The sequence below is a fragment of the Acomys russatus genome, chromosome 21, assembly GCF_903995435.1.
Source record: "Acomys russatus chromosome 21, mAcoRus1.1, whole genome shotgun sequence".
Lineage (NCBI taxonomy): Eukaryota > Metazoa > Chordata > Mammalia > Rodentia > Muridae > Acomys > Acomys russatus.
Genome location: NC_067157.1, coordinates 18,187,004 through 18,202,514, shown reverse-complemented (window position 1 = coordinate 18,202,514; position 15,511 = coordinate 18,187,004). Strand labels below are relative to the sequence as shown.

Below are 15,511 nucleotides of genomic sequence, written 5' to 3'. Positions count from 1 at the left end.
AAAGCAGCAAGGAAAAGCGACAAGGGATATTTGCCATGAGGAACTGCCTCTGGATAGAGAGGAGACAGACATAGCACATAGGAAATTTACAAAAGTCAAAGGAAATGTTACGATGAGGTGTTTAGTTTTAATTGGGCATATTAATTACGTGAGCAAAAGGGGGTTTTGGTAGTTGGGCCTTTGTAGTCAGCCTCAGGAGGAGAAAGTGGCCAAATAAGGGAATAGCTCTTGGGGGCTAGCTTTAGGTGTATAGTCTAAGGGTCTTCAGCAAGGCGGAGAAAATGCGGGAAAAGGACAAGGCCTGCAGAGCCATGGCTGTCATGCTTGAGCTGGCCAGAGTCCCTTTACTTGTGATGTATTGTATTTCCAGCACTTTACAATTACGTCTCTGATTTCAGTTTGAATTATTTTTGTATATAATATGAAGCATGGAATCCAAAATCATATGTTTTGCAAGCGGGTGTCCAGTATTCAGGGGCATCTGTTGAAAACTTCCCTAGTCAGTTGGCTTAGAATATTTTTTCTTTTAAGATTTTTATTTCTGTGTCTATGTGAGTGTGTGTCATGTGTATGCACATGGAGGGCAGAGAAGGATTCCAGATGCTCTGCAACTGGAACTGCAGGCAGTTGTGAGGCACCTCATGTGGGAGCCAAACTCAGATGTTCTGGAAAACTAACGAGCACTCTTCAACATAGATGTGTCTCTCTAGCCCCATTAGTTTAGACTTTTTTATTAAAAAAAAAAAATCTTGCTATAAATGTAAAGGTTTCTTTAGGGATAATAGTTCACTGCCCACTCGTTGCCACATTGCACTGATTCCTCTAACCTCCAGACAGTCTTCAGTGAGCAAATGTGAGTCTTTCAACTTGTCCTCTAATTTTCAAGATTAACTCTTTGGGATCCTTAAATTTCCACATGGATTTTAAGGATATATTGACAGTAGTGTACAGAAGCCACTTTCAATATAGATAAAGATTTGAGTTAAACAAACAATTTTTTAAAATTAAAAAAAAATTTAGATTATGTATGTTTATCTGTGTGGTTTTGTACGTGTGGGAACAGACACCCACAGAGGCCAGAGGTGTCGAGTTTGCTGGAACTGAAGTTGCAGGTGGTTGTAAGCTGCCTGATGTGGTTGTCAGAGGTGAACTCAGATCCTTCTAAAAGCATTATGTACTCTAACCCCAGAGTCATCTCTGCAGCACCACTTCTGAGGAGTATTAGCGTTGTAACAATATTGTCTTCAATCAGCAAACGGGGTTATCTTCCTTTGTCCCACGCCTTCTAACTTCTCCAGCAGTCCTTTTAGACTTTGCAGTCTTAAGTTCTGTCCTGTCTTAATGGATTCATTCCTGTTTTTTGAGGCTATAATATTTTCTGAATTTGAATGGTATAAGGAGAGTGTCTGCCCTTACCCTTTCTTACTTGATTTGAATTTTTTCATATAATAATATATTTAGGTCCTATTTGCCACCCCCACCTCCTTCCAGAGCCTCCCTACTTCACTACCTACACAGCTTCCTGTGCTCTCGCTCTCCCCCCTGCTCCCCCCCACCGCTCTCTCAAACACAAAACTAAAACAAACAAACAAACAAAAACAATAAAACAACAACAGCAAAAATATGGAAATGGAACAAAAAATACCTTAAAAACACGGACTCCAGTGTGTGTTGGCCAACCACTCCTGAGCATAGGACTGCCCTGGAGGGTGGTTCATAGACCCAATGACACTCCCTGGGAGAAAATTGATTTTTCCAGTTGCCAGCACGTATATATTGCAAATAGCTTCTTGCTGAGGAGTGGGACTTTGACTCTACTTCCCTTCTCAGTGCTAGAACGTTGTGTGGGTTAAGCCTGTGCAGGTCTTCTGTGTGTTGTCACAGTCCCTATGGGTTTATATATGCATCATTCCTGTTACGTCTACAGGATATTATTCCCTTGAAGTCATCTACTGCCTCTGGTTCCTACAGTCTTTCAGCCTCCTCTTCCACATAGATCCCAAAGCCTTGAGGGGAGAAGTGTAGCAAAGATAGGGTGCTCCCAAGTCTGTGCACGCTGTCCAGTTGCGGCCCTCTCGTTAGTTATCATCTACTGCAGGAAGAAGCTTCTCTGATGAGGGCTGAGCGGTGCACTCACCTGTGGTATAGCAATATGGTATCAGAAGTCATCTTACTATGATGTTCATGTAGCAGAATAATGGTGTTAGACCTTCCACGGCACGTCCACTAGCAACGACCCCTTTCGAAAACTTGTTCCCAGCCTGTGCTGTCATTTGTTTTATTCATCTTGGCGATTCTGACTGCTGTAAAATAAAATCTCAAAGTAGTTTTGATTTGCATTTTTCTGGTGGCTAAGGTTGTTGAACATTTTAAAAGGTGTTTCTCAGCCATTCATGTTTCATCTTTGGAGAAAATAATTTAATTCTATACCCAAATTTTTATTTTCTTGGTGGTCAGGATTTTTTGGTTCTGTGTATGTTCTAGATATAGACCCTCAATACTTGGTAGAGATTTCTCTAATCGTGGTGTCCTTTGCTCTACAGAAGTGTTTTAATTCCACACAGTCATACATACTAATTGTTGATACTAATGCCTTTGCTATTGGTGTCCTGTTCAGAATGTCATTTCTTGTGCCAGTGAGTTCAAAGCTATTCCTCACTTTGTTTTTTAGTTATATTTTGAGGTACTTGATCTGTTTGGACTTGGATTTTGTGCAAGTGATAGATACAGATCCACTTATATTCTTCTACATGAAGCTGTCTAGTATAACCAGCACCATTTGTTGAAGATGCTGTCTTTTCAACAGTGTATATTTTTGGCTCCTTTGTAAAAATCAGATGTGAAATTCTGCCTGGATTTTCTGCTGTATACCATTGATCAATGTGTCTATTTGAATGCCAGTACTGTGCTGTCTTTAGTATAGTACCTTTGTGTACAACTTGAAATTTGGGATGGTGATAGCTGCAGCAGTCCTTTTATTATTCAGGATTGTTTTAGCTATCGTGTGTGTTTGTGTTTGTGTTTGTGTGTTTCCATATGAAGTTGAATATTGTCTTTTCAACTTCTGTGAAGAATTGTGTTAACATTTTGATGAGTATTGCATTCGATCTGTAGAATGTTTTTGGTAGAATGGCCATTTTCACTATTAATTCTATAGATCCATGAGATAGAAAATCTTTGCATTTTCTGGATATCTTCTTCAATCTGTTTCTTCGAAGACTTGAAGATTTTAATCATACAAGTTTTTCACTTGCTTAGTTAGAGCTACTTTAAGATATTTTATGTTATTTGAGGCTATTTTGGGTTGTAAACCCAGCCTTTAACAGCTGAGCCATCTCTCCAGCCCATTTGAGGCCTGTTTTAAAGGTGTTGTTTCCTTGATTTCTTTCTCAGGTGGTATATTAGAATTTCAAAGGCAATTTATTTTGTATTTTACATTTGTATTTGCTTGTCATTTGTATATTAGAGGGCTACGGATTGTTGTGAGTTAATTTTATATCCAGCTACTTTGATGAAAATGTTTATCAGGTGTCGGCGTTTCCCAGTGAATTTTTTGTGTGGGGGGATCACTATGTATACTATCATATCATCTGCAAATAAAGATACGTTGACTTCTTTCCAGTTGGTATCGCCTTGACCTTCAGCTGTCCTACTGCTCTAGCTAAAAGCTCAAGTACTGTACTGAATAGGTCTGAAGGGAGTGCACAGCCTTGTCTTATCCCTGATTTTAGGGGAAATGCTTTGAGTTTCTCTCCATTTACTTTGATGTTGACTATGGGCCTGTGTAAACTGTCTTTATTATATTTAGATATGTCACTTGTATCACTAATCTCTCCAGGACTTTTATCATGAAGTGCTGTTAATTTTGTCACAAGCCTTTTCTGCATCTAATAAGATGCTCATTTTCTTTTTTTATTTCAGTTGGTTTGAATATTTTTTTGTTCTAGAGCCTTCAGATGTGCTGTGAAGTTGCTAGCATGAGATCTCTCCAGGTTTGTTGTTGCGTTTTTTTAAGTGTAGGCATTTAGTGAACTTTCCTCTTAGCAATGCTTTTATTGTGGCTCATAAGTTTGGGTATGTTGTATAATCATTTTCATTGAATTCTAGAAAGTCTTTAATTTCTTTCTTAATTTATTTCTGTCTTGACCCATTTTTTCATTCAGTAGAGAGTTGTTCAGTTTCCATTAGTTTATAGGCTTACTGTTGTTTCTGTTGAAGTCCAGCTTTAATCCATGGCAATCTGATAAGAGATACGGGAGTATTTCAGTTTTCTTGTATCTCTTGAGGCTTGCTTTGTATCTGAGGATGGGGTCAATTTTAGAGAAAGTTCCATGAGGTGCAGAGAAGGTATATTCTTTTGTAATTGGGTGAAACATTCTGTAAATATGTTAGGTCCATTTGGTTTATAACAGCTATTAGCTCCCGTATTTCTCTGCTTGCTTTTTGTCTGGATGACTTGCCCATTGGTGAGAGTAGGGTATTGAAGTCTACCACTGTCACTGTGTGAAGATCAGTGTGTGGCATAAGCTGCAGCAGTATTTCCTTCCCAAGTTGGGTGCCCTTGTATTTGGGGCAGAGGTGTTAAGATTTGAAATGTCATTTTGGTGAAATTTTCCTTTGATTAGTATGTAGTATCCTTACCTATCTCTTCTAATCAGCTTTGGTTTGAAGTCTATCTTGAGTAGATTTTAAAATGACTACACTAGCTTGCTTCTTAGATCCATTGCTTGGAATATCTTTTTCCAACTTTTTACCTTGGCCTTGGTGTTGAGGTATGGCTTTGGGTACAGCAGAAGGATGGATCCTGTTTTTGCATCTACTCTGTTAGTCTGTGTCTTTTTACTGGGGAATTGAGGCTATTGATATTGAGAGAGATATCAGTGACCAATAACTATTGATCCTTTTATTTTCTTCTTGGTGGTAGTGCTGGTGTGTGTGTGTGTATGTGTGTGTGTGTGTGTGTGTGTGTGTGTTTGTTTGTGTGTGTGTGTGTGTTTCCTTTCTTTTTATTTTGTTGGTTTAAGATTTATTATTCCCTGTGTTTTCATAGTAGTTGTTAACCTCTTTAGGTAGGAATTTTTCTTCTACCACCTTCTATAAACCCGGAGTTGTAGATAAATCTTGTTTAAATTTGGCTTTATCATGCAATATCTTATTTTCCCCATCTGTGGTGATTGAAATTTTTGCTGGATATAGTATCTAGGCTGGCATCCATGGTCTTTTAGAGACTGCAGCACATCTGTCCGGGCCCTTCTGGCTTTTAAGATTCTCCACTGAGAAGTCAAGATCATTCACATGCTCTTAACATTGTCTTTAGAAGGACACATATTCTTAATCTGATTTTTTAAAATTTGTGTATATGTACTTTGGCTTCATGTGTGTCTGTGCAACACATGGATGTCTGGCACCTGCGAAGGCCAGAACAGAGCATCATATCCCCTGGAACTGGAGTTATGGATGATGGTGACCTGACATGTGGGTGCTGAGAATCGAACCTGCATCCTCATCTGCTAGTACCCATAAGCACTGAGCCATCTCTCCAGCCCACTATTTTATTGTCCATGAAGATTAATCTACCATTTTTCTTTTCATGTCATAGTATTAAATCTTTATTCAACTCATAGTTACAGATGTTCCTTTTTATTTTTAGAGTGGCATGAGGAATTCAACAGGACTGAACAGAAAATACAGTACCAATGTAACTATTTCCACACACCTGCCCATGCACATGTAGTCTTCCCATCAGCATCCTGGTCCTAACCTGTGTTGCGCATTGTTTTCAGCTAGGTCCATTCTTGTTACTACAGTTCACTCTCACTGTATGTTATAGGACTTAACAAATGTGTAGATCTCGCCATTATTATCTTACACAGAATAGCTTTATTCCCCCTCCTTTGTGCTTTGCCTGTTCATTCCTCCCTTCATCTAACTTTGACAACCACTGATATTTTTACTCTTTCCAGAGTTTTTCAAGAGTCTGATGTATTTAGAATCATACAGTTTGTATGCTTTTTCAGCTTCTTTACCTAACAGGATGCAGTTACATTGCCTGCATGTCTCTTCATTGCTTGAGGTTCAAGTAATGCTGCTGTTCTATTGTCTGATATAGTTTAGTTTACAGTCGCCCTCTGAAGGGCAAGTTGATAGCTTCCAAGTTCCAGCAATTCTAAATGCATCTTCCATAAGCAATTGGGAGCCAGTTTTTCATGAATATAGTTTTTACATCCTTTAGGTAAATACTAGCATGTGGCATTGCTGCTTTCTATGGTAAGAGTTTGGGTATTTTGTTGTTGTTTTTTATTTTGGTTTACTTTGGTTTGGGTTTTTTTGTTTGTTTGTTTTTCCAGACAGGGTTTCTCTATGTAGCCCTGGCCATCCTGCACTAACTGTAAACCAGGCTAGCTTTGAACTCACAGAGCAGACAAGGCTGCCCACTTTCTCCATATCTCTTCAATATAGTTCTTGAAGTTCTAGCCAGAGCAATAAGACATCAAAAGGAGATCGAGGGGATCCAGATGGGAAAGGAGGAAGTCAAATTATCCCTATTTGCAGATGATATGATAGTGTACATAAGTGACCCCCAAAATTCTACCAGAGAACTCCTACAACTGATAAACACCTTCAGCAAATTGGCTGGATACAAAATTAACTCAAAAAAGTCAGTAGCCTTTCTGTATACAAATGACAAACATGCAGAGGAAGAAATTAGGAAAACTACACCCTTCACAATAGCCACGAGCAATATAAAATATCTAAGAGTAACTCTGACCAAGCAAGTGAAGGACTTGTTTGAAAAAGCCTTTAAATCTCTGAAGAAAGAGGTTGAACAAGAGATCTCCCTTGTTTGTGGATCAGAAGAATTAACATAGTAAAAATGGCCATCTTACCAAAAACAATTTACAGATTCAATGCAATCCCTATTAAAATACCTACACAATATTTTAAAGACATTGAAAGATGAATTCTCAACTTCATATGGAAAAACAAAAAACCCAGAATAGCAAAAACAATCCTATACAATAAAAGATCCTCCGGAGGAATTTCCATACCCAATCTTAAGCTGTACTATAGAGCCACTGTAATTAAAACAGCATGGTACTGGCACAGCAACAGGCTGGTTGATCAGTGGAATCGAATCGAAGACCCAGATATGAATCCACACACATACAGTCACTTGATCTTTGACAAAGAAGCCAAATCTATTCAATGGAGAAAGGATAGCATCTTCAACAAATGGAGCTGGTCCCACTGGATGTGTACATGTAGAAAAATGCTATTGGACCCATATTTGTCACCATGTTTGTTTTTTAAGATGTTCTTTATCAAGCTAAGGCATTTCTTCCTATTTCAAGTTTTCCAGGAGATATTGTTGTTGTATGTTTGTTTAAATCATGAATGGCTGTTGGATTAGAGCGCTGCTTTTTATGTATCTATTGCTATGCTCATGTGTTTTTATTTCTTCAGTGAACTGTTGATGTGACTGATACATCAACTGTTTTTTGGATATTGAATCATCCTTGCATACATGAGATAAATCTTTCCTTGTGGTGATATAAAATTACTTTTGAAGACTGTTTGATTTTGTGTGCCAATATTTTGTTGAGGCTTTTGGCATCTTTACTCATAAGAGGTGATAACCTGTACCTTTCCTGTATGGTTTTGTCTGATTTTTATAGGAAATAAGGCTGGCCTCCACCTCCTAGCATTGGTTAGGCAGCATTCTTTCTGCCTTCTTCTTTTGGGAAGGATGGTAGAGGATCAATACAATTGCTTCATTAAGTGTTTAGTAACATGGCCATTTGAGCCTAGAGTGTTCTGTTTAGGACTACTGTTAATTATCAATATAAAAAAAGGTATTTGTCATCCAGGCTATCTTAATTCATTAACATTTTAAAGGAATTGATTTGTTTCATTCAGGTTATCAAATCTGTGAGCATAGAATTGCCTGTGTTCCTTCCTTATTGTTCTTTTAAAAATATTTTATTAATTTATTCATATTACATCTCAATTGTTAGCCCATCCCTTGTATCCTCCCATTCCTCCCTCCCTCCCGCTTCCCCCCTACTCCCCTCCCCTATGACTGTGACTGAGGGGGACCTCCTCCTCCTGTATATGCTCATAGGGTAGCAAGTCTCTTCTTGGTAGCCTGCTATCTTTCCTCTGAGTGCCACCAGGCCTCCCCATCCAGGGACGTAGTCAAAAATATGCGGCTCCAGAGTTTGTGTGAAAGTCAGACTCCACTCTCCACTCAACTGTGGAGAATGTCCTGTCCATTGGCTAGATCTGGGTAGGGATTCAAAGTTTACCACATGTATTGTCCTTGACTGGTGTCATAGTTTGAGCAGGACCCCTGGGCCCATATCTGCCCGTCATAATGTTCTTCTTGTAGGTTTCTAGGACCCTCTGGGCCCTTCTATTTCCCCATTCTCCCATGCTTCTCTCACCTAAAGTCCCAATAGAATGCCTTCCCCTCTGTCCCACTTTCCTGGTAAGTGAAGACTTTCATGGGACATGCCCCTTGGGCTAGTGTCCAGATATAAGTGAGTTAAAACCATTTGTCCTTATTGTTCTTTTATGGCCGTATGATACTTTGCCCCCTCTTATATTTTTGGTATTTTTTAGTCTTCTTCCCTTCTTGGTTATTCTGAATAGAGGTTTAACAATATCATTGATTTTTTTTTTCCCCCCTAAGAACCAGGTTTTGGTTTTGATTTTTCTATTTTGATTTCATGTACTGATTTCTGTACTCATTTTTTTTTCCTTGTGCTTACTTTGGATATAGCTTAGCTCCCTTTCTGTTTTTCTAAGATGGAAGCTTAAGTTATTTTTCCTCCTAACCATGATCAGTATCTTAAGTGTCCCTCTTAGAGCTGCTGTTGCAGTGTTTCATAAGCTGTGCTTCCATTTCCATAGTTTAGATGACTTTTAATTTCTCCTGAGATTTTGTCATTGAACCATGTTGTTTAGAAATATGCTTGCCCTAGGTTTTGCATGTACACTACATCTTCACATAACACCATACTGCTTAATGGGCAGTGCTTATAATAATGTTGCTTTATTGTTTCTTAGATTTATATTTCTCTGCATCGCCATTTGTTTGTTCACTTGTATTAAAGCCCTAGCATGCTAATCATATAATTAAAAAAAAAAATCTTGTTTGATAATTTCAACATCTCTGCCCTACAGGAGTCTAAATCCAATAATAGGTCTGTCCCTCCAGGTTGTGTCTCTGTCCCCCCAGGTTGTGTCTCTGTCCCCCCAGGTTGTGTTTCTGTCCCCCCAGGTTGTATGTCTGTCCCCCCAAGTTGTATGTCTGTCCCCCCAGGTTATGGCTCTTCCCCCCAGGTTGTGGCTCTGTCCGCCCAGGTTGTGGCTCTGTCCCCCAGGTTGTGGCTCTGTCCCCCAGGTTGTGTGTCTGTCCCCCAGGTTGTGGCTCTGTCTCCCCAGGTTGTGTGTCTGTCCCCCCAGGTTGTGGCTCTGTCCCCCCAGGTTGTGGCTCTGTCCCCCAGGTTGTGGATCTGTCCCCTCAGGTTCTGTCTCTGTGCCCCCAGGTTGTGGCTCTGTGCCCCCCAGGTTGTGGCTCTGTCCCCTCAGGTTCTGTGTCTGTCCCTCCAGGTTATGGCTTTGTCCCCTCAGGTTGTGGCTCTGTCCCCCCAGGTTGTGGCTCTGTCCCCTCAGGTTCTGTCTCTGTTCCCCCAGGTTGTGCCTCTGTGCCCCCCAGGTTGTGGCTCTGTCCCCCCAGGTTGTGTCTCTGTCCCCCCAGGTTGTGGCTTTGTCCCCTCAGGTTGTGTCTCTGTCCCCTCAGGTTGTGTCTCTGTCCCCCCAGGTTGTGGCTCTGTCCCCTCAGGTTGTGGCTCTGTCCCTCCAGGTTGTGGCTCTGTCCCCCCAGGTTGTGGCTCTGTCCCCCCAGGTTGTGGTTCTGCCTGTGTCATTATTATTTTTCTTTTCTCATTTTCACGTCCATGGGGGCTATGGGATGAGGCGGGGAGGCTGGAACCAGATATTTCTCCCCCCACCCCCCAGGTGGATTAAGCTCTGGTGAAATAATTTCTCCTGAGAGCAGGCCTTGTTAAGAACAGCAAATCTTACATATTTCAAGTAGTCCTTTTTTCTCTCTCTCTCTGCCTGTCTTCACTGTGAGATTATTTATATCTTATAAAGGTAAAAATCACTCAAGTCTGGTGGTCCCTGTGACTGGGCCCTACGATTTGTTAACACCAGCTTGTCACTTTCTGCCTCCAGCCAAGCTCAGTTATGGATCAGGGCTTTGTATTCCTTTGTTGGTTTTTGTTTTCTTTGTCTGCACACTTGTTTTACAAAGTGTTCAGACAAGGAGGTTGTGATTCTCCCATCTACACGACCTGCCTCCAGCTCTAACCAGTGTTTTGTCCTGTGCCCTCATTTCTGTGATTAATTAGAGAGGGTTATTTTTCAATTTACCCATCCTTGCCCTCATCAGATGAAGTAATGACATGTTGCACTTGAAACCAGAAGAACTTCACATTTCTTCCTGTGTTTTTACCTATTATTTTTTATAGTTTTATATTTTATACTTAACAATTTTGAATTAATTTTTATGCTGCACATGGCATATGCATTAAGATAAACTTTGCATAATGACACTAATGTACATATGACACTAATAGTATAAATGTATAATGTATAGTGACACTAATGGTATAAAGCTGTTCATAGTAGTTCTTTTTTCTTATTTCATTGTAAGATATATAATTATGTCCTCTCCTTCGTTCTTGATACTTACAACTTATGACTTCTCCTTTGACTTTTCCCAACGTGCTCAATCTGGCCAGAAATGTATCCATTTTATTAGTACTGACCATTGTAAGTACTTGTCCTGTGTCATCCTCCTTTTAAGGAACTTTCTTTGTTTACAAATTTAAACTCACTAGCCAGGCACATTGGCACACATCTTTAATCCCAACACTTAGGGAGGCAGAGGCAAGCAGATGGCTGTGAGTTCATGGCCACCAAGTCCAAGATAGCCAAGGCAAGAGAAACTCTGTCTTGGAAAAAAAGAAAAAAATCAAACTCACTGTTTCCTGTTATCCCCTTTTACAGATAAATAAACCGAGGCTGATATACATATTAGGAAACTTGCCTGCAATCTAATAGCTAGAGTGACATAGGATTCAAGTCAAGTTTAGCTGACTCCAATGTCATTTTAACCTCTTGCTCTTTTGACTAGTCAAAGAGTGAGTCAGAATCCAGCAAGACGTATGAAGAGCTGTTACCGCCCCAATCTTGTGCCTAGAAATGTTCTTGTCATTTCCGTCTGTTATTAACAACTGTTTGCTGCCATTGCATCCACATCTATAAGAGCATGCGATATCACTGGGTCCCCAGAAGATTAGAGGATTGGTCAGGGCATCTGTAAGGACATTCAGAAGATTTTAGAGACTTCTAGTTGACACGTAATACAAAGTTAACACACTGGATTGTTTACAGAATGTAAGCTCTGCTGACGTCCTCTAACACCTGGACCTGACTTAGCATCCTGGTGCTGTCCGTTTTGAGTGCAAATAAGAGCCTAGACTCTGTTTTTTTCCTTACATGGGTATGAGATTCCCTTTTGAAAAGAAAAGCTAACATAGCTTCCTTGTTTCCTCAGGGCTGACAGTAACAGCTGTAAAAGACTCAGGAGAATGGAATTTGGAGGCTGGGGCCTTGGTGCTTGCAGATGCCGGCCTTTGCTGTATTGACGAGTTTAACAGCCTCAAAGAGCATGACAGAACCAGCATCCATGAAGCAATGGAGCAACAAACCATAAGTGTTGCCAAGGCTGGGTAAGCATTTCCGCCCTATAAAGCCTACAAAAGTGGAGAGATTATTTGGTATAAATTGAAAGAAAATGGGAGCCTTATTGGTGCCCTCAGGGATTATCAAGTATCGCTCTTCAAATACAGAATTCTACTCACTAGAATATAGACGTGAAAAGGCAATTAAAAGTGAATTGTTGAGAAAAAGAACGGTTAAAAATAAAGTATAAAAGACTGTCTTAATTGCTTCGCTATATCTGTGAAGAGACACCATGATCAATGCAGCATTTGACCGAGGGCTTGCTCACAGTTTCAGAGGGTTATTCTGACATGGTGGGGAGCATGGTGCCAGGCAGGCATGGCGCTGGAGCAATAGCCAAGAACCTTACATCCCGATCTTCAGGCAGCAGGCAGAGAGAGTAACACTGGGCCTGGAGTGGGCTTTTGAAACATTAAAGCCCTCCCCCAGTGACACACCTGCTTCATCAAGGCCACACCCCATAATCCTTCCAGCACCTGGCTTATGGGTTCTATCCTTAACTTAACTTAGTGGTCCTTGGTCAACACAGGACTCAACGTATTCTTTCCATAAAAATTGTGTGTATGCTCACAGCATATTAAGTATTGGGGATTTTGGAAGAATCATGGAGTACAATAGAGGTAAATCTAGTGAATGTCTCCTAAAATTATATATCTGAACTGTAAAGCATTAGATGACTAGGAAGATACACTTCATTTTATCCATCAGTAGATAATATCGTTATGATGTAAATTCTTCCCAAAGTAGTCTATGGACTTCATGCTGTTGCAGTTGAAATTCTAACCGGGAATTGATAACCTCATTTTAGGTTTTACAAAGAAAGGCACAGAAGCTGGACCTACCAAACAAGTTTGAAAAAATATAATTATGGAGAACCATAGGACCCAGCTATCCATCCATCTATCTATCTGTCTGTCTGTCTGTCTATCTATCTATCTCTCTACTTGCTATATGCTTCTTGGGTATATACTTAAAGGAGTCACATATAGTGAAGATACTTACACACCCATATTCATTGCTGCACTACTCACAGTCCTTGGAAATGGAAGTCCATCAACAGATAAATGAATAAAGAAAATGTGCTACAAATACACAGTGGAATTTTATTTAGCCATAATGAAAAGTGAATTATGACATTTACAGGAAAATGAATAGAACTGGAAATTTTTGTGTTAAGCAAAATAAGCCAGACTCAAAGACAAATGCCACTTGTTTTTACTCAGGTGGGAAGGGAGGAAGAACTCTTACCAGAGTAAGAGAGAAGAAAAATACGTGGCATGAAAGCAGAAGGAAGTGAACCAGCGAAAGGGGCATGGCAGGGCAGTGAGGGGAGGAGACAGATCAAACTGTAGTTATCACATATGTTTAAAAACAATGAAACGTATGACTTTGTATGCTAACTTAAAGTTAATTTTAAAAGAAATTAATATAAATAAAATAAATATGCTAGAACACTTTGATATCCATAAGCAAAAAAAGGACATGCACAAACATAGTTTATAGCAGCTATATTTCTAATCCCTCTGAACTGAAATCAACTTGGGTTCGTTATTAGATAGTGGACAAACTGTGATACCTATGTAGAGTGAAATACTATTAGCCGCATACAGGAACAGACTAACATACAGTCAGTACATGAACCTACATGAATAAAAACATTATTCAAAGTGAGAGATGCCATGACATGATTCCATCCATATATGTGAAATTCTAGAAAAGGCAAAACTAAGGCAAGATCAGGTCAGTGTTTGCTAGAGGTTAAGGAAGAGAAATGACTACAGAGAGACATCATAAAGGGATGAAGTTTTAGTGTTGTGTGACCTGTTTTGTTTTCGCTTTTTAGAGACAGGGTTTCTCTGTGTAGCCTTGACTGTCCTGGACTCACTTTGTAGACCAGGCTGGCCTCGAACTCACAGCAATCTGACTTAAAGGCAGGCACAGCATTGCCCAGCTAGTCTTGTGTACCTTATACCTCAGTAGTTCTTACTACTAAAAACATGGAAACTCAAATCTTTGTCCCCAAATCACTGGGTCAGATTGCTGCTGGGGTTTCTGAACACTTGTTCTTCCTGACTGGTGACCATGTTAATAAACCCACCTAGAAAAATACCACATAAGAGGACAGTGAAAGAAGTTATTGTGTCCAGGACACTGCAGCTGCCTGTTGTAACCGAGAATAATCTTAGATTGGATTTCTTGTCTGTTGAGAAGAATCGGACTCACCTTAGAGGATTAGAACCTTTTGCTGCTACTTATGGGCAGTTTTTCATTGTTTCTTCTGTAAAGTATCTACCAGATACACAGTATGTATTACACAGCAGCTTAAGCAGTGTAATTTAGTGGATTGTTCACTAGGGCTTCTGTGTTAGAGCACCACACCATAATGGTTACTGCACAAAACACCTGTGCTGTGGTTTAAAGATAAACCCCCTCATGTGTTTCTTCTTTGCCTTGACTTCTGTCCAGTGTTAATACTCCCTTGAATAGATGCACTTACCAACAACTGTAGACGTAAGGTTATTGTGTAATTCAAATGCTGAGTTCTCACACTCGTGTGCGCGCGCGCACACACACACACCCACACACACACACACCTGGTTGCAACCCTTGTTCTGAGAATCTTCTGTCTCAATGTGTAAAAACTGCTCCCTAGTTGTCCCCTGATATCCCCATGAAGCAGCTGGCAGCCAGTGTCTTAGCAGGGAAGAGAATAGGGCTGGGTTTGCAGCCAGCCAAGAGAGGAGGAGTTAAAGGAGGAAGCGGGAGTCAACAGAAGTCCAGGAGAGTCCAGAAGAGAGAGCTTAGCAGGGAAAGTCACAAAGGCAAGTATCTCTGAGATGTACACTGGGAGGAAGCCAGATTAGCTTCGAGGGTTAAGAATAGAGTAATAACTGCTCAGTTCTTGTGCTGTGAAGCTTGTTAAAATATTATATTTTAATTATTTAAGAAAGAAACTGAGAAACACACTTTTAAAAAATAGCTTTAACACACAACCAGTATTTTAGCCTTCTGGCCTTTTCTGTGTATTTAAGGATTTTTACTTTGCAAAGCAATTTACATGTTTACTTCATTTAAAGATTATTATAGGAACTAGAGACATAGCTTAGTGGTTAAGAGCATTGACTGCTCTTCCAGAGGACCCAAGTTTCATTCCCAGCACCCATGTGGTGACTTAAACAATCTATAACTCCAGTCCCAGGGGATCCCAAGCCCTTTTCTAGCCTCCAAGGCATCGGGCACACAGGTGGCACACAGACAAACATGAAAGAAAAACATCCATTTACATAAGATAATAATTTTTTAAAAACTAAAGATTGTTGTAAGTTACTAATTGAAGGAATGACAGGATCACTGTTCTCTGGTATCACAGCTAGCTTGGGTCTGTTCACCTACTGTCATGGGTTCATGTTGTCATTCTTCCCCACTCCCATAACTAGTTCTGTAATCCTAAAACCATTTATGTTATTTTATCTTTGGCATGCATTTTAAAAGATTTAGTTCTAATATTGCATAATATGCAATTATATATTTCATATATTAGATTTCTCTATATTGAAAAGGATTCTTTTTCTTTATCAATTTAGTGAAGATATTTATAATCACATTATGATAACAGAGCTGGGATTATTGTGTTCTCTGAATGTAGTGAACCTTTCCAGGCTGTTTTCTGAGATGGAGGATACACATATTGACA

The 15,511-nt window shown here is 39.9% G+C and overlaps 1 protein-coding gene across 3 annotated transcripts in view; it reads left to right on the top strand.

Annotated features, from left to right (window-relative positions):
• The window catches only part of Mcm9 (minichromosome maintenance 9 homologous recombination repair factor), a 75,442-nt gene that overhangs the window by 37,364 nt on the left and 22,567 nt on the right, over positions 1-15,511 (top strand). For all 3 annotated transcript variants that reach the window (XM_051164560.1, XM_051164554.1, XM_051164553.1), the window contains one exon: positions 11,630-11,804. In XM_051164560.1, the coding sequence (XP_051020517.1) occupies positions 11,630-11,804 (175 nt within the window). The remainder of the gene's footprint in view (positions 1-11,629; positions 11,805-15,511) is intronic.